This window comes from Toxotes jaculatrix, chromosome 16 (assembly GCF_017976425.1).
Source record: "Toxotes jaculatrix isolate fToxJac2 chromosome 16, fToxJac2.pri, whole genome shotgun sequence".
Classification (NCBI taxonomy): Eukaryota; Metazoa; Chordata; class Actinopteri; family Toxotidae; genus Toxotes; species Toxotes jaculatrix.
Genome location: NC_054409.1, coordinates 24656234 through 24680435, shown reverse-complemented (window position 1 = coordinate 24680435; position 24202 = coordinate 24656234). Strand labels below are relative to the sequence as shown.

Below are 24202 nucleotides of genomic sequence, written 5' to 3'. Positions count from 1 at the left end.
CCACAAAATAAAAAACACATAAAATAAAATAAACGTTGGCGTGATTTAAACATAATTACTACTAAGGACAGACATAAAGTGGTGTAAGTTATCTGTTATTGATTTATTGATTTCTTTATTTTCAGCCACGTGCTTTTCTGTAATAATGTCTAACTTTCTAAAAATAGCAGGAGAAGAAGGAAACGGATGCGTCCGTTTGTGATTCCGGTCACGTCCGTTGTTCCTGTGTTGTGGCTCGGTCGAGCAGAAAGATCTGATCAGTGACTGTGAGCAGGTTAAAGGTTCCTCTGAGAACCTTCAGCAGAGCAGAGGGATCCACATCCGGTACTGGGGCAAAGGAACCTGATACAAATAAAAGTATGATGCATTAGATCATCAGCTTCCTGCAGCTACAGCATCACAGTAACATCACTTCCTGTCTCCTGTGACTGATCTCTGATCATTGATCCTGAGTCAGCAGCATTTTCCTGTTGTAGCTGATCCAGGTGGAGCTGGTCTGAACCACTTATATATATATATATATATATATATATATATACAGGCAGATGGTTTAGTCCACTGGTTCTCAACCTGGGGCTCAGGTCCATGCAAATGGTCACCAGATAAATCTGAGGGGTCATTAGATGATTCATGGGAAAGAGGAAAAAACAAAGTTCTGATTCACTCACACACACACACACGCACACACACACACACACACACACACTCACACACACACTCACACACACACACACGCACACACACACACTCACACACACCAGAGGTGGGCCTGTGGAGTCAAACCGCCTGAGCCACAGATGCAGTGTTGTTGTTGAACATGTGGAAAAATGTGTGCATCTTATCTCTGTGTCAGTCAGTAAACTGTGAGTGTGTTTCCATCGTGGCCTGATTTACCACAGGAACCAGTGAACCTCACACAACTCTGCTGACTTCATTAGCCCCGAGGTCAACAGACGCTGATAAACATCTCCCACTTCTCACGCCTCGGTTTTCATTACCCCCCCCCCCCCCCCACACACACACACACACAGACACACAGACACACACACACTCACCCTCACCAGAGCCATGTGGGGAAAAAAAATAATCATCTTAAGGAAACTCTGGGGCTCGAGCAAAGCTCCATTTATTTCCTGTTAAATATTTTGTTTTGATCTTTAATTGATTCCCTGATTTGTTTCAAAGCATGATGAATGACAACATGATGAATGACAACATGATGAATAAAGATGAAATAAGTCAAGAGACAAGAAACCACAACCAAAGGCACGGCACTGTCAGTGTAGAGAGACTATTCTGAGAGTGAGTGTCAGCGAAATACCACAGAAAAATGTAAAACAGACGGTAAACAACCTCCACACTGAAGTAAACAATACAAACAAGCTGTTAAAGGCCTGAGGGAAAATCAAGAGATCAGTCAGAGACAGGAAACAAACTGAAAAACAAATAAAACTTCATTCTAGAAAAACGGACGTGTGGTTTCAGTGTAAAAACACTGACGGCAGAGTCAGAGTCAGTCCTGTTAAAACTCAAGGTCCCAGCCGGACTCTTCATCTGGGGGAGGGCCGTCCGTGTCCTCTGGGAAATAGTCAAAGTTGCTGTTGTCCAGTGGTCCGTCCACCTGATGGAAAAACACACAGGGTTTTAATGCTCCTTTCCTCTGTATGTTTTCTACCTCAGAGACGCTGAGGTGTGATACTCACCATGGGTGTGAACGGAGAGTCCATGGTTCCCTGGCGGAGGCCGTCCCAGTTGAAACCCTCAAACCACCTGAAGGACAAGGACGTGCTGCCATGACTACAGTCTTATGTCCCACAGAAAGCTCTCAGAGCGAGAGTGAAATGTCATGAAAAGCATCTTTACTGTCTCACTTGTGTTTCTGGATGTCCTTCACTCCATTTTTTTGATTCCCCAGCCTCTCTGAAGGATTGTCCCTGGAAGCAGCAAAAAGAAAAAACAGTGATTGTAAAGAAGTGAACCACGATCAGCCAGTTTCACTTTAACTGTCCAGCTCACAATAATAAGACTTTATTTGTACAACAGTCGATATAAAACAGACAAACTGATCAAAGTAAAATAAAAATCACGTTTAAACAAAGGTCACAGAGTAAAAGATGAGGAGCGCTGATGACCTGCAGAGTCGTTTGATGAGGTTAGCGGCGCTCTTGGTGATTTTTTTAGGGAACTCGATCATGTCGATGCCTCTCAGGATGATGTTATAGGTCTTCATGGGATCAGAGCCCGAAAACGGAGGACTGCAGACAGAGAGTGGAAACTAAAAGCTTCAGCAGTTTGATTTATTCAGCCAGGACACATACACAGCTAATTTAGTTCCTAACTTCAGACAGGGAGCAGACTTATTAGGAAATAAATGAATGAGTGGATGAAATATTACTGTGACAGCCCATGTGTGTGGGAGGACGTGTCCCTGCCGCGGCTTAGACACTGAATTTTGAGGGAAACAAATGAGATTTCTCTGTGTTTTGGAGGAATGTGACGTCTGGAGGGATGAAAATGAGTCAGAGGATGTCCTGAAGTGAGAGGACCAGGTTCTGGTCCTGTACCTGTACCTGCCACTGAGCAGCTCAAACACCAGTATTCCCAGAGACCAGCAGTCAGCCGAGCTGTCGTGGCCTTTGTTCAGGATGATCTCAGGGGCCACGTACTCCGGAGTCCCACAGAATGTCCACGTCTTCTTACCCAGACCCACCTTCTTAGCAAAGCCAAAGTCCACCTGTCGGACAGAGACGCTGAGCTTAATGTTCACTTTGTGAAATTTATACCCATAATGTTTGATATGTCCAGAGAGCATGTCCACACCAGCTTGGCGTATCCTCGGTGGTCCAGGATGATGTTCTCGGGTTTGAGGTCTCTGTAGATGATTCCTCTGGAGTGCAGGAAGGCCAGAGCCTCGATGACACAGCCCGTGTAAAACCGAGTGGTGCTGTCATCGAACGAACCCCTGTAACAGAGACAAAGGCTGAGGATCTCATGTTCTGTCACAGGTGAACATACAAACACAACCACTGTCCTGGGTCCCCCCCTCCTCCCCCCCGCACCTGTCTCTCAGCAGTGTCCACAGTTCTCCTCCCAGGCAGGCCTCCAGCAGCATGTACAGATATTTGGAGTCCCTGAAAGTCCGGTACAACCTGCAGGGACACAGAGTGTGTGTGTGGGTGTGGGTGTGGGTGTTACATCCTCTTGGGTGTGAAATAATGTGGTGCACTTTAATTCCACCTGAATAAATCCTGCGTGACCAGCAACATAAAGCCTCTGACCTGATGATGAAAGGACTGTGAGCCTCCGTCATGATGCGGCGCTCTGACAGGATGTGGCCCTGCTGGCTGGTGTCCAGGATGTGACGTTTCTTCAACACTTTGAGGGCAAAAGATCGATCGGGGTTGTTCTTTAGTTGCACCTGGACACACAAACGCACACATTCAGTACAAAAAGACAAGAACAGACGCGCTTCGAACGCACGTGTACTCACCAGCTCCACACGACTGAAGCCGCCCATCCCCAGGGTGCAGATGATGTTGAAATCACTAAGGGAGACACTGGAGAAGAAATCTACCTCCGCCTGCAGCCTTCAGAGAACAGAGGAGAGGATGTGAAGAAGGAGGAATAATTCTCACTGAGATCAATCAATCAATGCTCCTTCAGAGCCAGATGTGTCCCGGCTGAAGGATGGAGGATGGAGGAGGGAGGATGATCAGCAGAGAGGGCTCACAGGCTGCTCCCCTGATTCTAAAACGTTACCACTTCATCAGAGAGTAAAACCGAGCTCACTTCGCTTTGACCTCGTCACTGTCGTGCTGCTTGATGCTGACATCATCCAGTCCTCCAATCAGCTGTTTGAAAGACCTGCGACATGAAACAAATGAGTCGCTGAACCAACAGGTGACGCGAGGGTGAGTGAACCTCAGACTCCACCGCCACGTAAACTCACTCTCTGTCTATGACCAGACACGTGACGTCTCCCACCGCGGTGACACTGGCTGTCCGAACATCCTCACTGCAGAGGAAAGACAGAAGTGAGAGGTCAAACACAGACACACAGAGACACAGACTAAAATCTGTCTCTGATGGACTGACACATAATCTGTGTAGAGAGTTTCACCCTTTCAGAGCCTGCTCTCCAAACCATTCCCCTTTGGAAAGAGTCTTCTCAGTCACCTGCTCGTCACTGGCGGAGTTCTGCTGAGAGACTCTCACCTGTGGAGATCAGATCACAACCTTCATGGCTTCCAGCTAAAAATAAAAGAAGGTTCACAGCTCAACGCTCAGTCAACGCTGAATATGATTAAAACACCAGGATGAGTGCAGGAATAAAAGCCTTCACAGAACACTTATGTTTTCTGAGTGAGATATTACATCAGTCATCAGGCCCGTTATGGAAATCTCAAACAACTGGATAAATTCTAGTTTTGCAGTGTGAACACGTTGATCACTGCTCTTTGCTTCTGCTGCAAACAGTGAATGTTCATCTTTTAGATCTTAGGCTGTCGCCGCTGCAGCTGTGAGTCCTGAAACTTCTCCCTGCTGTTGCCTTTAAACTGGCTCCGACAACAGACTCAAACATTATCACATTTTCCTCTGTCACAAAGTACATTTGTCCTGATTTATCTCCTGGATTGGATTTTCCAGCTGCGTATGATATCTCAGCAGTGCAGCTCTGACGAGCGGCTCTCAGCATCAGTACAAACACTGGAGTTTGAAAATGATCCCTGACTGATAACAGGCCAACTGTGATCGCTGAATAACAGGAAACACAGCCAGTCTGTCAGTGTGATGGATTATTTCTCTGGAGATCATTTAAACGGATGTTTGAAAAGTACTGAGACAAAGGTTTGTGTGACGCGCAGCATCAGGTCCTGGATCAGGACCAGAAATCAACCGTGATCACAGCATTAGATTTATATTTCATCAAACATCCATCTTTAATGTCTGTACACATTTTCTTATAATTGTTTTTTTTGTGTGTGTGGGGCTTTTATTTTGTTAATCTTATTCTCTGTGTGACCTTTGACCTGTCTGTGATGTCACTACCTGTAGACTTGCACCTGTCTCCTCAGTCAGGTGGAGGACAGGTGGAGGACAGGTTCCCGATGCTGCCTGCTGTCCTCTTCCCTCCCTCCTTCACAGGTGTTCATGGGAACATGAAGCTGCTGTGCTGATATTACCTGATGTCACACAGGTACGTGATCTCTTGTTGTTTATATTTGTTTCACATGAATATTTTGGATGTTTTTGCCACAGCGTGCTTCTGTATGTTCATTCATGATTGTAATTGTTCTCAGTCTGAGGAGAGGTGAGGAAGCAGAAGCCTGGTTCGTCTTTCACGAACACATCGCACAGACCAAGTGTCAGGCAGGAGCAGCTACGCTCTCAGCATTAATTAGTTAATCCTGATGTGTATTAATGGTCATGTTGACGACCACTCCCTCAGGTTTCAGGGAATAATCCAGCTCCAGAGCTGTTAGCACTGACTGATATGTTTGCTCACAGCGGGTGAAGCGATCCATCATTCAGGGAAAGAAAAGCTGCAGCGTCGTGCTCTGCAGTGCGATTTCTGTGGTCATCACAGCTGCAGCTCGGCCGCCAACACGTTTCCATCAGTGAGCCGTAACAGAATGTGCACCCAGTTTGTATTTTACTGGGCTGAACCGTGAAAAAGCACCAGTCCAGCTGAAGTCATGTCAGCATCACACATCACGTCACCTGAAACCTCCGACTTCACCTCTTCCTTTCTCTTTCCTCTCTGTTGATTCTTCTCCTCTTTACACCTCCTCATTAATCTTTCCTTCTCTTCCCATCATTTTTCCTCACCTGTCCTTCACTGATGATGAAGAATGTGTCTCCGGTGGCTCCCTGACGGATAATGTAATCACCGTCACTGTAATGAGTCTGAGGGAGAGCACAGAGATAAATCTGAATTACGTGTGCACAATACCTCAGATTACTGTACAGAGCCTTTCTAACCATGTGTGTGTGTTGGATATAGGAACAGATACTGCACAGTATGTCTGTCATCATCACCTCCTCCAAAACATCAGCCAGCTTACTGAGAACGTCCTCAGGTAGAGACTGAAACGAGGGAACACTGTGAGGAGAGATCAGAGCGAGAGACGTGAGTCATTCTCCTGCGGTGAGAGCTTAAAAACAGCTAACAGGTGAGTTTATGTGTGAGCTGTACCTGCGCAGGAAATCTGTGTACTGGGAGTGTTTGATGAGACCAGTCCTCATCATGATGGTCTGGAAACCCAGTCTGTCGATCGCCCAGAGCTTGATGTCAGTGAGGGCTAAAAGACAGACAGACAGACAGGCAGACAGACAGGCAGGCCGACAGACAGACAGACAGACAGACAGACAGACAGACAGGCAGACAGACAGGCAGACAGGCAGACAGACAGGCAGGCCGACAGACAGGCAGACAGACAGGCAGACAGACAGGCAGACAGGCAGACAGACAGACAAAAGGTGTTATTTTCACTGAGAAGCATCATTATTCAAACTCCACAGGGTTTTGAGTCTGTCCTCTGACTGAGTGTGAGGACAGACTCAGTCAGAGGACTGAGGACAGAGGCTTTTTACAGCTGTTCCTCTGAAAACATCTGCTGCTGCTGAGGCCAAACATTCTTCACTCAGAGGAACTTCTTCCATGTTACACATTGTTATTTGATAAATGCTTAATGAGAAAATATTGATCATTGCAGCTTCAAACACTGAAGTGAGACATGATTAAAGGGGACTGGGAACCTGAGACAGCGTTGATCTTTCACTGTGTTCTCTGATGAACTCTTCTGTTAATCTTTCCTGTATTTTTTCCTCTTTCCCTGAAGTACACGCTCTTCTCTTGAACTCTGAACCGAGCTTAAATGCTCGGACGTGTGATGGAGAGACTGGCTGATTTCTTTAGAGCTTATAAACATGTTTTCTCTCCTTTCACTGCCTTGAATAACGACACAAGGACGCTGACTAAAAGCAGCCGACAGAGTGGAGAGAAGGTGAACGCACAGCCACAGATAAATGGGCAGTAATGAGCTGGCTGATATTTTTTATACCCCACACACTCAGGAACCAGAGAGCTGTAAACACATTTTAGTCTAATATACCAAAAACACAGCGTTTTATTGCTGTGGGTCTCGGCATCCCTCCAGCACATCAAAGTGATGAACACACAAACACACAGAAATCAGTTAGACACCATATTCACAGCCTGTCCGTCGTCTGCAGCTCTTCTGTCAGGAAAGTAAAGGGCTTTGAATTGCAAAGTGTGTTACACCGTCAACAGAGAGGTGAAGGAATCAGGATGAAAAGAGACCGAAGTGTCTGAGGCAAAAAAAAATTTCAAAGTCTAACTGTTTCCTGTGTGGTCACTTTTTAAAATTCTCTCTTGCTTTATTTTTTTTTTTTATTGAAATCCTTCTTTTCCCTCCTTGTAAAATAGCAGACTCTAAAGCTCAGTGACTATTTGTACAAAACCGAAACCTAAAATGAACAACTGACCGTTTTTCATCGTGGCTGACTCGTGCGGTCCTGGTGTCAGAAGGTTGTGTGCATGTCACGGACGCTGTAGGATTTATATATAACGGATACATTTAAACTCTGACTGCTGTTAAAGGACCAATTTGCTCATAATGTGACTTTTATTTACTCAGCTTTTGAGATTTCAAAGTCAAAGTCTGGCTTTCAAAAGCAATAAGCGAGGAAAAAGGATTGTGTGTGTTTGTCTGAGCTGATCTTTTAAACGAGCTCCTGAGTTAAAGCAGAGTCGGAGGCAGACTTTCAGAGAGACGGGAGTTTATTAATCAGAGGAGAAAGCTCCACTGAGCGAGGATGATGTTTGACCTTCATCGCAGCTTCCATTCGTCACTGGATGAATAAATGCTGCTGCACCATTAAAACCTTTCCACAGCCTGAATTTATTTCATTTCCAGCAGCATTAACAGATGCAGAGGCCTTCACCTGCGTTACCTCGTCATTGATGGGACACGCGTCTGTGTCGCTGACTGCTCTTATTCACTAATAATGATGTGTTTACGGCTCTTTGGCAGTGCAGGAGAACAGTCACCTCTGAACATCAAATCAACGTGTGTGAAAGGTGAGTGTTTACCTGTTACAGTAGCTGTGCGGGTGCAGTTGTACAGGATGGCAAGTTCTCCAAACACCTTTCCAGGACCGATGCTGCACAGACTCTTCCCTTGTTTGGTGACCTCCACCATCCCCTCTGTGGACACACACAGACGGGAAACAGTCAGCAGCGGTCGGATTCCCCAGAGGATGGATCCTCCTGTCGCTGCTGCAGTGTGATGGCTGCAGGTGTTTAACTAACTTTCACAGTGACTCTGTGAGCTCTGTAACGTTTATGGATCAGTGTCTGTGCTGAAGACGTCCAGACATCGGCCCATGTGCACAGGCAGCTTTTACAAATATGTGTCTTGTGGCTTCCTCTTGTTTTGTTGTGAAACTGCTTTTACTAATTAGGAACAAAACACAAAGTACAGCTGTGGGTCTTTGGTCATAAATCATGGGAATCATGTTTCCCGGGAAACCGTCCAACGCTTATTGAGACGTTTCCCTGTAAGTCAGCAACATCCTCCCCACAGCGGAGGCCGACTCGTCTGCTGCCTGGAGCTGTTTTAGCATGACTGAAGCGTGTCCAGGCACACATCACACACACACATCACACACACATGTACAGAGAGCAGGGCTCCGGATGAAGAGAAATCCATCCTGACTCAAATGTTTCATGAAAAGCTGTGAATTCCACAGAGATGAATGAGTCTCTGTGAGGAGCTGAAAGAGACGAAACTGAACAATGTGCGTTCATCAGAGGCGTCTTAAACAGCTCGTACGAAGACGGTGGTGAGACAGCAACACAACACGGCAGCCGGGCCTTTCAGTCCCACGGTGACAGACTGGCTGTCCTTGGGAGTGAAGAACGAGTTGATTTTGAAGAGAGAGGAGCGGAGGTGTGAGGAACGTGACTGAAGCTGCAACGCACAACAAGTTTCTGTGCATTTCTTCATGCTGTGTGTGTGTGTGAGCAGCATTCACACACAAAACGCAGAGCAGACAATGACCTCACGGTGATATCACCTCAGCTCCCGGCTTAATGTGCGCTCTCTTCCTGCTCTTCTCTCCACGTTCTGCTTTGTGTCTCATAATGTCTCTGATAGAGTCAAATGATGCTTCAATGCAGCGTCTCTGTTTTATATTTCTGCCAATGGAATATTTTTTGGTTCTGAAGTGTTGGAAAAACAGAACAAGACGTTTGCCTGGATCATCCTGAGCTCTAATTAACTGTGCACAGTTTCCATCTGATTGTGACCGACCCACCCTAACCCCTAACCCCAACCCTGTGCAGAGTTTATCCCACGGATCCTCGCTCAGAATCTTACCCTCCAGAACGTAGACGGTGGAGCCGTCGTCTCCCTCCTGGATCACGCAGCAGCCTTTGGCCAGGCTGGTTGGATACATACAGTCCATGATGGTGAGGATCTGCACAATTTAACCAACAGGTGAGCTGGTTTTTAGAATCGGACACATGAGGAGGATGATACAGCATTAAAGAGCAGCACAGATGTGTCTTTACCTGCCCGTGCTCCAGATGCTTCATGAAGTCGTTGTCCATTAGAGCCCTCTGGATCAGCTCACTGGACCTGCAGGTTCACAGCAGGTCAGCGAGGTCCTTCCTTGTCAGTGTGTGTCTGTGTTAGTGTGTTCTACCGTTTCCTGTACTCACTCTTTTGTCTTGCAGTAGCTGGTGAGGGTGACGTCGGTGAGCTGGGAGGGGTCCAGCGCTGTGGGCTCAGCTGAGATGGCCTGTCTCTTGGTGCGCTGAGGTTCATCAGGTCCTGCCGGAGTCTGAGCTGCTGCTCCTTCTACACACAGAGACACACAAAGGTTAATACACATCCGGATGTCTGAGCCGCTGGGCCCCCGTTAGCCCCTCATCACCCCCCAAACAAACCTGTGATGGTGCTGGACTCACAGGGTGTGGGTCACACTGGGTGTCGCAGCTCACCTGTCCCGTACAAAGGCCACAGCCCCCTCTCAGTTTGATTTATTATTTTATTCTTTGACTTTATTAAGTAATAGAGTGAGCCTATATTCTGCTTCTGATTTGTCAGCATGAGACAGAATCTGAACGTGGAGATTTCAAGCCAAAAGCCCGAGAGTTGGAGACACTGACACTGAAGCCAGTGTGTAAATGTAGACGTGTAGGAGACACAGCTCTGGCTTCAGCCCAGCACGGTCTGTTTTAGTCATCTACTCTTTATTTATTCCTCATTCCAGTTTAAATTTGTCTTTTAATCAGATAGTCAATCGTCCCTCCTCCCTCTAAAACCCTGGCTTCTGGCTTGTGGGGCCTTTATCGCCTGGTTTAGAGCAAGTGACCCTGAAGTGGCAGGTGTGGTGATGGCAGTGACACACCTGTGTTTGCCGTCTCTGCAGAGCTGGCTGCGTGCTGTGAGGCGCTGCGATGCCTGTCCAGCTCTATCTGCAGCTGTCTGATCAGATCATCCTTCGTGTCCAGCTCCAGCTCCAGCTCATCGATGAGAGCGTCTCTCTGCCGGAGCTCCTCGATCTTCAGCTGCAGAGCCAGCTGAAGGTCCCGCAGAGTGCCGGCGCTTTTAGACACAGCCATGTACACGTGCATCGACAGATGTGCTGGAAATCAGACGCAGGAGATCATGAACTTGCCACAGCTGGAAAGTTGCACTGTGAGAGAGAACAGGTGGTTTACTGGATTACTGTCGCCTGATGCTGAGTGATGCTCTGACATGTTCCTGGTTTCACCCTTGAAACCTGTGAATCATCCCTGAATCACCAAACCTCTTGAACCACATATTTTGTGCAGATGTGCAGTTTAACTTGGCTGTGCCGCTGACTGCTGTGCCACAACAACGCAGATGTGTCCTGATGTCAGTGATGATTTAAATATTGAGACGATTTAGGGAAAATTACACTGATCAGCCTCCACATTAAAACCAGTAAAACCAGTAAAGTACTTACATATTTCCCCTTCTACTCCCTGATTGTGCTTACATGCACCTAAGAAACATTTCAAATCAGAACTTCTGTTTCTAACTGATAATCTTTTTACTTCAGTGAAGGATCTGAACTGCAGTAAATATCCAGAGTACAGTCAGTGATTCGTCTGTAATCTGAAGCCTGAACACACATTGATCATGTACTCACTTCTTCCCTCAGATGCACCGACCGTTAAAACGCTGCTGGAGTGAGAGGAGTCCGGTGGGAGGAGGAGAGTGCGCTCCTCGTCCTTCTGGGCTGGAAACCGACCCGGTTCTCCAGTTTCCGGACGGTAAAATAAAGAAATGAATCAGTTGTTGAAGCGGAAATGGCCAGGGACAGACGATGACACTGATCTTGGTAAAATAACGGAGACTGAACGGAGTCAGAGGGAGACGGAGCTTCACGGTCCGGACTCTGAGGAGGATGGAGGAGCAGCGCGCAGCTGAGTTTGACAGCACTGCTACAAAATAAAAGCCACACCACACCTTTATGTTGAAAGTCTAGAAGCTGTGATCGACAGCAGACTGTGCTGAGTGTGGCATTTCCTTATTCTTAGTTTTATATGAGTAGAAAATTTCCAGGCATTAGAGATGAAAACTTCTAAATCTGGACTGAGTCAAATTCGTAAGAACTAAATAAGAGATTCATACTTTTCACTTGACGCTTTTTTTTCATTTTACACATTTTCCTGCTGTTTTAAAACCTGTGAACATTCAGAACCACACCGCGTGATGTTTCACAGTCTGGTTCACAGCCCGTCACGGGATCCATCCCTCAGCCCCGCAGAGGAGCTGTCCTCCTCATGATCAGACGTCCCACCTGGACACAGTGAATTCTGGACCAGGTGGACTGAAGAGAGGACAGGAGGTCTGATGTGGACGAGAATTTGTGGCCTAGTGCAGAAAACGTTGTTGTTAAGAACTGATGTGTCACTATCCTTAACACGTGTGTGTGGTGAACATGTTTAGTTTTGTGTTGCAGCGCTGGAATCACTTTCAGTGTATGGGATATTGTCTAGATCATATTTCATGTTATTCAGTATTTATTGGGGTATTTTCTATGTGCGGTCGTTTAATGTTTGCTGTTGTCTCGCCGCTGCAGTACCGTCCTCCGCCGCTGGGTGGCGGCAGTGCGCCTTCCTGTCTCTGTTCTGCCGCACAGGAAGGACCGGAAAGAGATGGAAGAAGCACGATGGCGGCGCCAGACGGAGAAATGAACCACGGGACAGACCAGCTGGAGTTGTATCCTTTAATATCAGCTCAGGATATTCACCGCTCAGTCTCATTTCTGTGACAGAGTTAAGTTGACTTGTTCTGCTCAGACATTAATTCACGAAACATGAACAGTAACTTGTACCATTCAACCAGCAGGTTCAAGTTACCTCAGGATTCATTGAGCTAAAACACAACACCTGTTTTTTGGACCATATTTGTTGACATTTTGGAAAATGAAGTATGCGGAATTAGCTATAAACGGGTCCTGTTTGCAGCGTATCTGTAAATATACAGACAGCTTCGACTGGCTGACTGTGATACTGAAGGAACCGTAGAAACCTGAGGATTCTCAGGCAGGTTTTGCGGATAGAGTGAGCGTCTGTTTTCTGTGGTTTCTAAACGGGTCTGTGGACGTTTATGAACGGTTGATGTCGAAAATAACTTTGTCCTTTGAAAGCGTACACTCAAGGAGCACTTCATTAGGAACACCTGCACACCTGTTTATTCACGCAGTTATCCAACCAGGCAGTCACGTGGCAGCAGCAGACACAGGTCAGAGCTTCAGGTAATGTTCACATCAAACATCAGAGTGAAAACATGAGAGTGACATGAGAATCCTGAGGTTTTCCACACACAACAGGCTGTAGAGTTGAACTCAGAATGGAGCCAAACTTTATTAATTGAAAAGAAGATAAATCAGCAATTATTTGGATAATCTCTTCATTTTTCTGAGTCGTTTTTATGAAAAAAAAAAAAAAAACAATTTCAGCGTATTTGTTCTTGTCCTATGTTCTTCTAGTCTTACTGTTGTTTGGACAAAACTTGCAATTTGAAGACGTCGCTTTGAGCAGAGAAAATAACCGACAGTTGGATCATGAAAATAATCCTTGGTTGCAGCTGAACTCTTTCCAAAAATCCGTGATTTCCAGAAATCTACCTTGACCCTCCTGCAGCTCTCTGGACGTCCCCTTCCCGTCGTCTCCTGAGGCTCTCATCGCTCTGCGGTCTCTGTCTCCGGACCGAGAGCCGAGGAAAGGCGGCATCAGCAAACAGCTCTCGGTGTCCGGCAGCACGCTGTCTGTGTAAGAGACTCTGTACCTGCTTCTCACCTGTCCCTGACTGTCAGTGTCCATGTCTGTGCCCGTTAATCAAACCTCTGTCTCCCTGTGTTTCAGGAGGTGGAGCGCAGATGAAGCTCGAATCCTCCGAGTGTCTGTGAACTCGTTTCTGGATCATCTGTCGCTCGTCATAGAGACCATGGAGATGTTTGGGCCCCCTGTTTCTGTTTCCCAGTGAAGCATCAGAAATGATTCAGGACTCTGGTTCTCTGATCCGTCATCCTCCACTGGACTTTTCAATCCTTGGACGTGACTCAGGTGCGGCACCTGGAACAGGGTGAAACTGAGGTTTTATAAAGGAGGTGTGAGCAGCTGGCAGCTTAAACGTGTTCTAGTTTCCTCTGAACAGTAAAACCTGGTTGTTTGCTTGTTTAAATGAAAGTAAGAAGCAGGTGTTCAGACTGGGTTTGGGTTTGATTTAAAGATCCATTCAGACGTGTTAAAAAATACTAATGTGTTTTTCTTTGAATCATAATTTGTGCCTGATTTGGTTTCTCCATAAAAACGTTTGATATCCTTGATAAAAAAAAACCTTAAAATTAATAAATGACACTGACCAGACATTTGAAGACGTCACTGTGGAATCAGGGAAACTGTGAGTCAGTCAGTCGAAGAACAGTTCGACTTTCTGCTGTTCAGAATTTATATTTGTACAGAAAATCATTTATTAAACTGTTTAAAACTCAACAATGTAGTTTTATGTATGTGTTAACAACTCTAATTCTATAACTGATGAATCAGTGATGAAAATAAGAATTTTCATGAAATTTCATCAATTTTAATTAGACCTAATTAAAAAAGTAATTTTAAAGATGATCCAGAGGAATAATTATCTGTTCTAACTTTAGGAAACATTTAGAAACATAGAGTACATCAGAGTATAAGACACATTCATCACTCAGTCATTATACCATCTATTGATTAGTGTGTTAATATAATAAACTCAGTCTTTTCACCCAGTAACTGAACATCTACGCTGCTGATGCTCTGATAAACCAGTAGAGGGCGCTGCTCGACCAACAGTTCATCCACTGGTTTTGACTGGTTTGGTTTCAGAGCAGCACAGAAATGAGGCTTTATCCCAGAGAAGAGGGAATAAAAAGCTCACACTCAGTCATTAAAACAGTCGCATCTTTATTTTAAGCGCGTTTACATGTTGAATCAACAGAAAACATCTGTTTCTCAGGCCTTTTACCAGCAGAGTGAGGTGAACACCTGTCCACCTGACAGAGTAATCACCTGAGGACGTGACAGTGAAACGGAAATGAAGTTTCACCGTGAGCCTCAGTGCTGACAGAGTCATAATGAAACTCATCAGGTGACTTCTTCTCCTGCACTGTCGACTTTGCTCACTTCTTTTTCACAATAAAAGCCTGACGTTACCCTGAAACTGTTCAGTGATTTGCTGAACGCAGACAGGCACACAATCATTTCTGTAGCGAGCTGAAACATCTTCCCTCATCTGAGGCACTGAATCATTGTCAGGTGGAATTAAATGGAATAAATGTGGCATTTATTCTTTCTATTCACTCCACTGACACGTCAATGGGCAGATTTGTCTTTAGAAAAATAAAGAGCCCATACGGAGGCAACTATGAAGTTATTAACTATGAGACTAAATGTTCCATTTAGTCTCAGTGATTAGAGATTAGGTCAAAGGTGTCTAGTTAGAGATGGGTTGAATGGTCTCCCTGCAGAGAAAGGACTGGTAATGTGCTTTAAATGGGACTTTAATTGTTGGTTATATGATGATGATTCGTGGCGACTTCCTGCTGGACGTGACCTGTTGATTCACTGATACGTTCAGTCAACGTTTCCTCATCATGTTAGTGGAGAACATGATTCAGTCAACGTTCCGTTTCCTTCCAAACGCGTTACCTGTTGCAGACTAGTTGTGTGTAAAGGTTATTTGAAGGAGACGAGTTGTATCAGCACGTTGAGTCTGTCCCTGTGTGGAGTCATAGAGCGATACAGAGTTCCTCGGTCGGACTTCATCATGTGTTGGATGTTCACGGGTCGCGTGTTGTAAGGCTGCAACCACTGATTATTTTCATCACTGATTCATCTGTAGATTAGTTCTTGAAATATTTACAAATCATAAAGTTCACACATCTAAATCGATTTAACTTCCTTTTATTTAGTTTAGATGGTTTGAAAGGAGCACAGGGGAAAATAACAAAAAATAAAATAAACACAGGAAACATGAAAATTCACATCCATAAGAAAACGAGAGAAAAAGTCAGATATTGAGATTTGATCATGTTACATCTGCTGATATCCATTCGAAGCGTGGCCGTGGAGCCACACGACTAATTAAAATGACATTTTTTGGGTTTGTTTTCAAACAAGTGACTCATCATCAGTGACATTTAAACATCATCCCACTTTCACAAATGACAAGTGGCTGTAAAAGCCTAATGTAAACCGCTACTGTGAAACAGCAGAGAAGCTAAAGCCGCAGCGAGGGTGCGTCGGGTTCGTCTTTAAAATGTCAAAGTGGGAGCTGTTGCACAACCAGAGGTACAACATGTTCAGGGAGGTTTAATGGGATTCAGCCACATTTAATGAGAGAGCAAGTGCCACATCTGGAGGAACATCTGCAGAGTACAATCAGATCAGCTGGAGGATAACAACCTGCACTTTGAACAGAAAGTTTTTATTTCATTAAACATGAAAACAGGAGAGAGATCAGTGGTGAAACCACAGTTTGGAATATTTCTACTTCATGTTGCCTTGTGTTTCTGCTCCACTTCAGTTTAGTACATGTTTATTTATTATTACATGTTTATTACTTATTATTTTTAATAATTGTAATTTATTTTTAACCACATTGAGCTCTGTGAAGGCGTCTTCTGGATTTCTGTGAGATCGTTAGTATTTTTTCTATCGTCTGAGCTTTGACTGCAGCTCATCTCGATGTGTTTTCTTCTTCTGCAGTGGTTTGATGTTAGCGACCGGAGAATCAGCTCCACCTGCTGTTTGTCTCCATCAGCTGGTCAGCTGACATCCACTCAGCAGGAGAGGAGGGAATCGTGGCTTTGGGTGGATGCTTCTCCTCTGGTACACAAACTTCTCTAACTCTGACAGAAAGCAGATAAGAATCACACTCACCGACCTGCGTCTCCAGGACAACATGAATTAAAAAAAACAAAAAAACAGGGATGAATCTGCTGATTTCTTAGAAAAATGAGTTTTTATTTTCTCTGTGACTTTAACTTTCTGACAAACAGAACTAAAACCAGCAGCTTTGTACAGTTTAACATCAGATTTTACACTTTTCACGTTGTGGCCTGTTTCCTTATGTCTGCACTTCACAGCTGTTGCTCTGTCTTTTGTTTTTTTTTGTCTTTCTTGTAAAGGGTTCACTTCTCTTTAAATTAATGCAACAAGGATTCAGGCTAATAGAAAACTGTGTGTTCACACTGCTATGTACTGTAGATACAGCTGATTACAAACGAAGGGACTTCAAGTCTGTGTCCGTCCACACGTCTCTGGTTCTCAGTCTCCGGTCTGTCTCTGGGACAGAGCAGTGATCATTAACTGATCGTCCAGTGGTGTTTTTAAACTGGTTTCTCTCTCTCTGCCCTCAGAAGTCATCATCATCACATATATCCAGATACACGTCGAAGGCCTCACGGTTACAGTTTCCATCGGGGGTGAACACGTACTTGTGGAAGGTCCCGTCCACACAAATGGCTACAAGAGGACAAAACAAAGAAAAGGTAAATAACATCTTTTTTTAAAAAAAGCAACGCTGAGTCGAGTGGACGTGAACGTGAAGGACACAGTCTGGAGCTCGTGTGTTTGTGGGACACAGACAGCTCTTGTTGTTGGCGTACAGTGCTGTGATTGGCTCAGTAATGACTGGACACTGTTCAGCTTCCTTCATATCAGTCCAGAGTTTTGTATCGTACGTGAGTAAAGTGTGAATATGCAGAAAAAGGACAGAACAAAAGCAAAGGACGTTGTTCTTGTTTCCTCACCGATGACAGAGTTGACGTTCTTGGACGTGTTCTTTCCAAAGGCACAGATACAGGCACACTCCGCCGGCACAGTGAAGCTGGCCAATGACCACTGACTGTCCACGTACTGACCAATCACAGGACCCACCTTCCCAACACGAGCCAGTCTGTGGGAGGAAGAGAAACAGAGACACACATCAAGCAGAATAAATGTTAACAACGGTTTGGGAGTGAAAGATGTGGAGAGGTGGCCTTACGCTGAGCGGCGGTTGAGTTTGGTGTCTTTCAGAGCAAAGATGTGAACGGTGCCTTTGTCGCTGGAGGCACAGAGGAACGACGAGTCGTGGCTGAAGTTGATGCTGGAGAGAATAAACAAAGCAGATGAGACAGAACGTCAGAGCCGGAGCTGAACTTCGTACGTGAAACATCAGTGGAATCTGAGCTAACTGGTCACGATGAAGGTCACGTTCTGACCAAACAGGAACATACAAAGAAAAGAGTGAAAGGAAAGCGTTAGTCTGCGTGAGGCTGATGAGATGACAGAGTCGTTTACTGCTCATCCTCGCTGGATGTGTGTGGTGTGGCCTGATCGCTACATGATTAAATCCAGCTGCTTTCCTTTCACAGAGATGGTTCATGCGTACCAGTAGAGGGTGGCCGGGTCGGTTCCTCTGCGCAGCTCCACCAGTTTGTCTCTGGTCGTGGTGTCGAACAGGCGGATGAGTGTTCCTTTGCGAGAGGCGGACGCTGCCACGCTGCCCGGCTGGTTCAGGGCCACGCAGGCGATCTCGCTCTGGTGGGCGTTGATGGTAAAAGGGGCAGATGATGTTCCGGGCTTGGTGTTGGATAAATCCTGAAGAAAACAGTATGAACGTTACTGATGAATTTCCTTCAGAAGCAAAGTTGTTGTTGTGTGTTTGTAACTTACAACCAGCTGCAGGCTGCCGCACTTATGACCTGGAAAGACCAGCAGCTGTTTCTCCAGACTGGGACATAAATCACACAGACCTGGAAGAAAGAGTTACATTTAAAGCTGCAGCGATTAATCGATTAATTGATGAGTTGATTGACATAAAAATACAGAAACTGTACTGCTACTAATTTGCTAATCAGTAAATTGTTGGAAGTAAGAAGTTCATCACATTAAAAAGAATCTTTAAAGATGTCTGAGGCTGAACAGCAGCTAATGCTGAAGGAAAAACATGACGAAGAGGAGGACAACTCTTCACCTTTGGGATTGTCTCTGGTGTCAAACTCAAAAAGTTTGACAGGGTTGTCTGGAAAACTGTACACATAGATCCTGTTCTTCAATACAATGATGATCCTGGAACAACAAGAGGACAACAGTTACACACACAGTGATAAGCTACAGGAGGAGTGTGTGGTGACACTGAACTCACTTGTCGTGCCTCATGCGAACAGCCAGAACAGGTTTAGTGAAGGTAAACTCCAGGACCAGCTTGTCTTTGGGGTCTCGTGACTCCCGAGCGTCGTCCCAGATCAGCACTGAAAAGAAACGATTCCAACATCAGTCAGTTCAAATGATCAGAAGACAACGAGAGCTGTCCCCCACACGTCCATCAGAACACAGGGTCTCAGGAAAATGTAAGTGGTGTCAGTGAGAGAAAAGAAACCACAGAAGAAGAAAACGTGTTGCCGGGTCCCAGCAATAGTTTTCCAGCAGTTTTGTCCCCACAGTTTGAAAACGTCTGGTCTGCAGTGTAATGTAAGAGGCGTCTCCGTTTAACTCACCAGATATTTCTGAGAACTTGGGATTGACTCCTCCTCCGACTACGGCCAGCAGGTTGGATCGATGCAGCATGGAGCACAGGGCCACGCTGCCTACCTGCTCGTGATCTGGAAAACACACACAAACAAACCTGGTTAATGTTCACTTACTGAGCAGAACATGTACAATACAGTGACTGTACATACAACACAGAAAACCGACTCCTCACCCAGGTGGCCCTTCTCCATCAGGGGCTCCACGTTATAAATCCTGACCCCTGTCTCCATAGCACAGCAGAAACAGCCTGAGGAGTGATGAGAAGACCAGTCAGTCAGTCTGAGAGTGGCAGCAGGTTCAGTCCTGTGTCCTGAGACTTTGACCTGTGCCTTCAAGTCTCTAACGTTTTATTGTGCTGCTTCTAATTCACCTTAAATCTGGAAATAAACCTGATTCCGGTCAAGTTTTACTAAGTTTAAATGCTGTGAAACACCAAACCCTGGGGCGGAGGTGTGTGTGTGGGGGGGTGTAGTGAAGGCTCAGATGTTTTTACAGGTGTTCTTTTACAGGTGTGACAGCGGATGCATTTAAAGGTGAACCGGCCCCAGCAGGATCACTGAGCGGCACCTCTCTCCACTCGGCCGCCGTCTGCTTACTCTGGTCCTGGTTGAACTGCAGGCTGTTGACTCCTCTCTGCTGAGCCATGGCCGCCGAGCTGCGGAGCTGTTACCGGTCAACTACAGCTTCACCTGGGCCCGAACGACAACCTGTGACACGGGAGACAAAAACACGACGCTCGAGCAACACTGCGGTTAGCCGTGCGTTAGCTAGCTCGCGTTAGCATCGGATAAAATCGCTATAAACAGAACCAGTCTCCCGTTTTAACCTCGACCTTTGGTAACATGTAAATTCTCACCATGCACAGGTAGAGTCAAGCCGAGATGGAGCTTTTTAAAAGCGCTAAACGGGACAAACAGAGACACAACACAACGGCGATGTTGCAAGACCGAGGTTTGTTTTTGTTTTCCTACAGACACGTCACGGACACGTGTTTCCGGTTGTGTTCCGCTTTCCTGTTCAGAGAAAAGTTTTTCTTTTTACAACTAAAACTAAATGAAAATGAACTGAATCAAAGAGAGGTGAATAGAAACACATTAGACGAATAAAATGAATTTTAGCAGAAATAACTAACGCTGACAGTTTCATCATTTCAAAGGCACTTTTACATCTTTTAATCTGTTGACATAAGAACACAGGAACACCGCAATTCAAAGTGGAGAACATGAGCTATGACAGAACAATACAGAGCTGAGAACAGCACAGACAGCAGGTATCAGTGTCTTTGGGTCTGTCAGACGCACAGATGATTACAGAGCCACAAACCTCCTAAATTTCTTATCTCTTCCAGTTTACTGTGACCTCATTTCAGCTTTACCATCAACACACAGACTGGTTTACCTGCAGAAACAAGAGCAGACTGAAGTTAACTGAAAGTAGAACAGCTCATTTGCCAACACACGCAAATGCCAGTTTGATCAGATATATAGTGCAGGGAAAGGTGAATGTCATCTAAATAGGTTTTTTACTGCTGCTCCTGAAGCAGCAGAGATGCCTTCATCTTTTACCTCCTGTAAAAGGGCCAATAAAAACGTCCTCAGGTTACAGGTGTCCCACACAAATTTAAATCAATGATAAATATCAGGACATTTTCTGTGGCCAAGGGGCATGCTCAGTCTTTTCTCCTGGTTTATTAAATGCATGTAGCCACTTGAAGACTCTGCTGATGAGCTCTCTGGCCTGAGTCCAGACCATAAAAATTCTATTTAAACAGAAGACACTGGACAAATGAAGTCAGTGAAACAAGAAGCTCCAAACCAGAGGAGGAAATATGTGCCATCTTTAAGTAAAGAACAAGACATTGGCTGTGTCTGAATAACCTGAGGACGGATGGTGGAGATGGAAAAGATTCCAGTGTTGACAACAACTCCAGCTGGTTGTTTGTATAGTGCTCATTTGTACATTTGGATATTTCTTAATACAGCTGTGTTCTATTTAAAATAGTTGACACTGAAATCATGGGGCAAAGTATTTTAATTTAATTTTATTTATTTTAATTTTTAAGAACTTTTGAAAAACACGTCCCATCTATGTGAAGCTTTGGCCTCTGTAGCTCTACGTCGGGTGTGTTGGTGTGTCTGTATCAGACTCAATCCTCACACAACCTTGAAAAATTCTACATGATTTGACAGCTCTAAGTCTCCTGATACAGTCTGTGCACAGGAATCTCACATCACTGCAACAGCTGTTTTTCATTTTGTAGCACGTCGCTCATTGTCTTATTGGTTGTGTGTGAGGGAAGAGACATGTCCAAGGACTAAAAACTTCCACTGAACAAAACGCAGCCGAGCTTTAGTTCAGGTAATATGCCATCATGGAGGAAAAGTCCAGAACCTTGGATATTTTTCTCTGTGGTTGCTTGATTGGTTGAACCTGTGACCTTTTTATTGTGGGTACGTTATTTTTGGACTTTTGGTAACAGCCTAAAAAGGTTTCTGTTAGTCCTGTATTTTTAACTGGTACACACTGTCTAATCAGCTTTTACAGTGATGTTGATTAATCTGCACTGTCTCTGATAATAAGCCAACAAATGAATAGCAAACACAAGAAAAAACACTCAGTAGCTCATGTTCATATCACATCCTGTGAATGCAAGCTCTGTTTTCTTTGAACCCTCCATCAGGTCTTTGGTCTTAACCGAGATGTATTACCCTCCAGCCTGACACTCAGATCGTGTCCTTGTGTTTATGGTTCATTTGGGAATTAATTAAATCTGTGTTGAAATACGGTTTTTAAAATGATCTGAGAAACATTTGAGGTTGCTGTCATCAGTCAGAATTTGCTGCAGGTTCACTTTCATTAGTTTGCGGTGCAGTCTTTATAGAGGTTTGCAAAGTTGCAGGAAATAATGTTTTAAGGTTAGAATTGTTTTAAATGCTGAATGTGCAGTTTGTTTAAATGTGAAAATCTGAAGAGGGGAAAGTTATTGTAGCTTCTTCAGTGTGTGTCACAGGTTTGTTTAACTTCCTGTGGGAGAATAAACTAAAATAAGATGCTGTTCTACCAAAATTACAAAGGACCTTAATCTTTAATGCCACAGGAAAAAAAACCATACAGTCGCCTTTCAAGTCCTTTGTACGTGCATTATGTTGTCCACTGCAGAAATCCAGGTGTGCAGCTTGTTGCATTACCCGAGAAATCCGAGGCTGTAATCGCAGCCAAAGATGCCTCACCACCTAAGCACTGAGTAAAGTGTCTGAATACTTATGTCACTGGAATATTTCTGCAGAACACAGGCCACCAAATCAAACACTTCTAATGAAAAACCTGAGAAGTTCTGGATTACAGTTTTGCCTGGATGACCATCTCTGGCACTCTGTGCTGCATGCTTTGTTTGAAACAAGCAGAAATGTTTGGTTGCCAACTCAATTAGCAAGATCAAACCTTTGGGGACGAAGCTAATTGTTTGGACAGACTGGATTTTTGGCTGACGATGAAAGCTCGAGCTCATTTCAGTGATGAGTCTCCAAAACAAACCAAACTACAAGCATTAATAAGATGGAGAAGAAGGTGTGTGTGTGTGTGTGTGTGTGTGTGTGTGTCTGTCTGTCTGTCTGTCTGTCTGTCTGCGTCTGCGCGCAAACGCAGGAGCAAGACAGACTGTCCAAGCAAATTACATTATATTGATAAAAATGACAGGATTTTTTTTTTTTTTTTTGGAACTCTTGTTATTTTTTGGCATCACATTTTGGCTGAATCTGGACATGAAGGACAAAGTAAAGGGCATCAGTCAGAGAGTATCACAGGAGAAGAAGAGGTTAGTTAGCCTCAAACAAATATAATGTTTCCATGGAGTCGGGTTCTTGTTTTGTTTTATTTTAGCCATGTTTGAGTGAGGGAGGGTTTTTCGGTGTAGTTCAGTTCAGTGTTGTTCTACCTAAAGGCAGGAAAAGAAACTGCCTGTGATTAGTAAGAGAGACTTCACATACAGCATCCCTCTTGCCAACGATGTCTCCCTAGAAATTACATTTATATACTGCTCATTTGTTTTCCAAATCACATTGTGATTGCTGCCTGGATTATGTTCACAGGCAACGTGTTAGCTGTTTGTGTTGCACACAGGTCACAGGCAGGTGGTTTGTGTGGACGTCGAGTGTATGAAAAAAGATCCTGTCAGGGTGAATCTGAGTCTTTCTGTCTGATGTCCATCGAGAGCAGACGTCCATAAATCTGCTCAGAAATCAGAGACAAAGAACAGAACTGGCCTGATAACAGCTAATTCAGCAACTTTTAATGGGGACAATGTGACAGAATGTCCAAAAAAAAAAAACAGTAGAAGGACAAACTGCTCCAGATCCATGTTACACTGCTGTGGATGGGATTTAAGTCACGGGGGGGGGCACGCCTGTGTGTGTGTGCGTGCGTGTGTGTGTGAAGGCCACAGCTGCTCGGGGTCAGGACACATGGATAAGGAGGCACAATCAAGGATTAAGTTGTGGTGTGAAATATCAGCAGACAGTGTCATTACATGTCTCCTCTGCTCTAACAAGCTGTGATGTCACCCTCAATTAACCCTCTGATCTGGTTTAATGGGATTCGGAGCTCACAGGATATCTGGAGCACATAATAAATGCTGGAAACTGAAGGATTCATATTAATGTAAATAACTCATCCAAATGGACACACACACACACACACACACAGATTAATATGCACTGGCAGTGGTGTGGACCTGGCGCCAAGCTCTTATCATTACTACAAATCAGTGTTCTTTTTTCCCATTGGCAGAACAGGTTTTATTTTTTTACCCGCTGTGTTCCTCCTCAGTACTGTACAACGAGGACAGGTGGTCAAACAGCTGCCCTCCATCGCAGGAACGTGTGATGCCATTCATCCTCTCCCCTGGGCATTAATCGGTGTTAATCACCTTCATAAACAGCGCCTCGGTGCAGGAAAAAACAAAGCTCTGTTTTAACCGTTGCGTGACAGGAGTGGCTGACTCACACAGACTGACAAACTATGTTTTTGAAAACAATGGAGTGTCCTCCCACTCTTTCTCTGCAGCCCGATCTGTCGAGTCGG

General features: G+C 44.9%; 3 protein-coding genes across 5 annotated transcripts; 1 reads left to right on the top strand and 2 right to left on the bottom strand.

Annotated features, from left to right (window-relative positions):
• Positions 1-1522: 1522 nt before the first annotated feature.
• On the bottom strand, positions 1523-10666 carry LOC121195147 (cGMP-dependent protein kinase 1-like). 2 transcript variants are annotated; one of them, XM_041058408.1, is made up of 20 exons: positions 10441-10666; positions 9749-9887; positions 9599-9665; positions 9405-9504; positions 8117-8230; positions 6197-6302; positions 6040-6103; positions 5830-5907; positions 4121-4215; positions 3950-4015; positions 3790-3864; positions 3491-3587; positions 3279-3418; positions 3060-3149; positions 2821-2962; positions 2571-2734; positions 2133-2255; positions 1872-1934; positions 1704-1770; positions 1523-1621 (listed from the first exon to the last, which is right to left on the bottom strand). In XM_041058408.1, exons 1-20 carry the CDS (start codon positions 10664-10666, stop codon positions 1523-1525), a joined length of 2115 nt encoding a protein of 704 aa, XP_040914342.1. The 2 variants fall into 2 exon arrangements, with proteins under 2 accessions (XP_040914342.1, XP_040914343.1); XM_041058409.1 differs by having other exon boundaries at positions 9749-9884.
• A 1467-nt stretch (positions 10667-12133) lies between these two features.
• Positions 12134-13850, top strand: LOC121195037 (EKC/KEOPS complex subunit Lage3). Its single transcript, XM_041058196.1, has 3 exons — positions 12134-12284; positions 13211-13339; positions 13433-13850. Exons 1-3 carry the CDS (start codon positions 12235-12237, stop codon positions 13551-13553), a joined length of 300 nt encoding a protein of 99 aa, XP_040914130.1. The 5' UTR covers positions 12134-12234; the 3' UTR covers positions 13554-13850.
• A 2695-nt stretch (positions 13851-16545) lies between these two features.
• On the bottom strand, positions 16546-19830 carry wdr45 (WD repeat domain 45). Of its 2 annotated transcripts, XM_041059556.1 has the most exons (11): positions 19720-19830; positions 19296-19370; positions 19090-19194; positions 18738-18843; positions 18567-18661; positions 18266-18345; positions 17982-18190; positions 17595-17696; positions 17359-17504; positions 16937-17071; positions 16546-16905 (listed from the first exon to the last, which is right to left on the bottom strand). In XM_041059556.1, exons 1-10 carry the CDS (start codon positions 19766-19768, stop codon positions 16962-16964), a joined length of 1077 nt encoding a protein of 358 aa, XP_040915490.1. In that variant the 5' UTR covers positions 19769-19830; the 3' UTR covers positions 16546-16905; positions 16937-16961. The 2 variants fall into 2 exon arrangements, with proteins under 2 accessions (XP_040915490.1, XP_040915487.1); XM_041059553.1 differs by having other exon boundaries at positions 16546-17071.
• Between the last annotated feature and the right edge of the window lie 4372 nt (positions 19831-24202).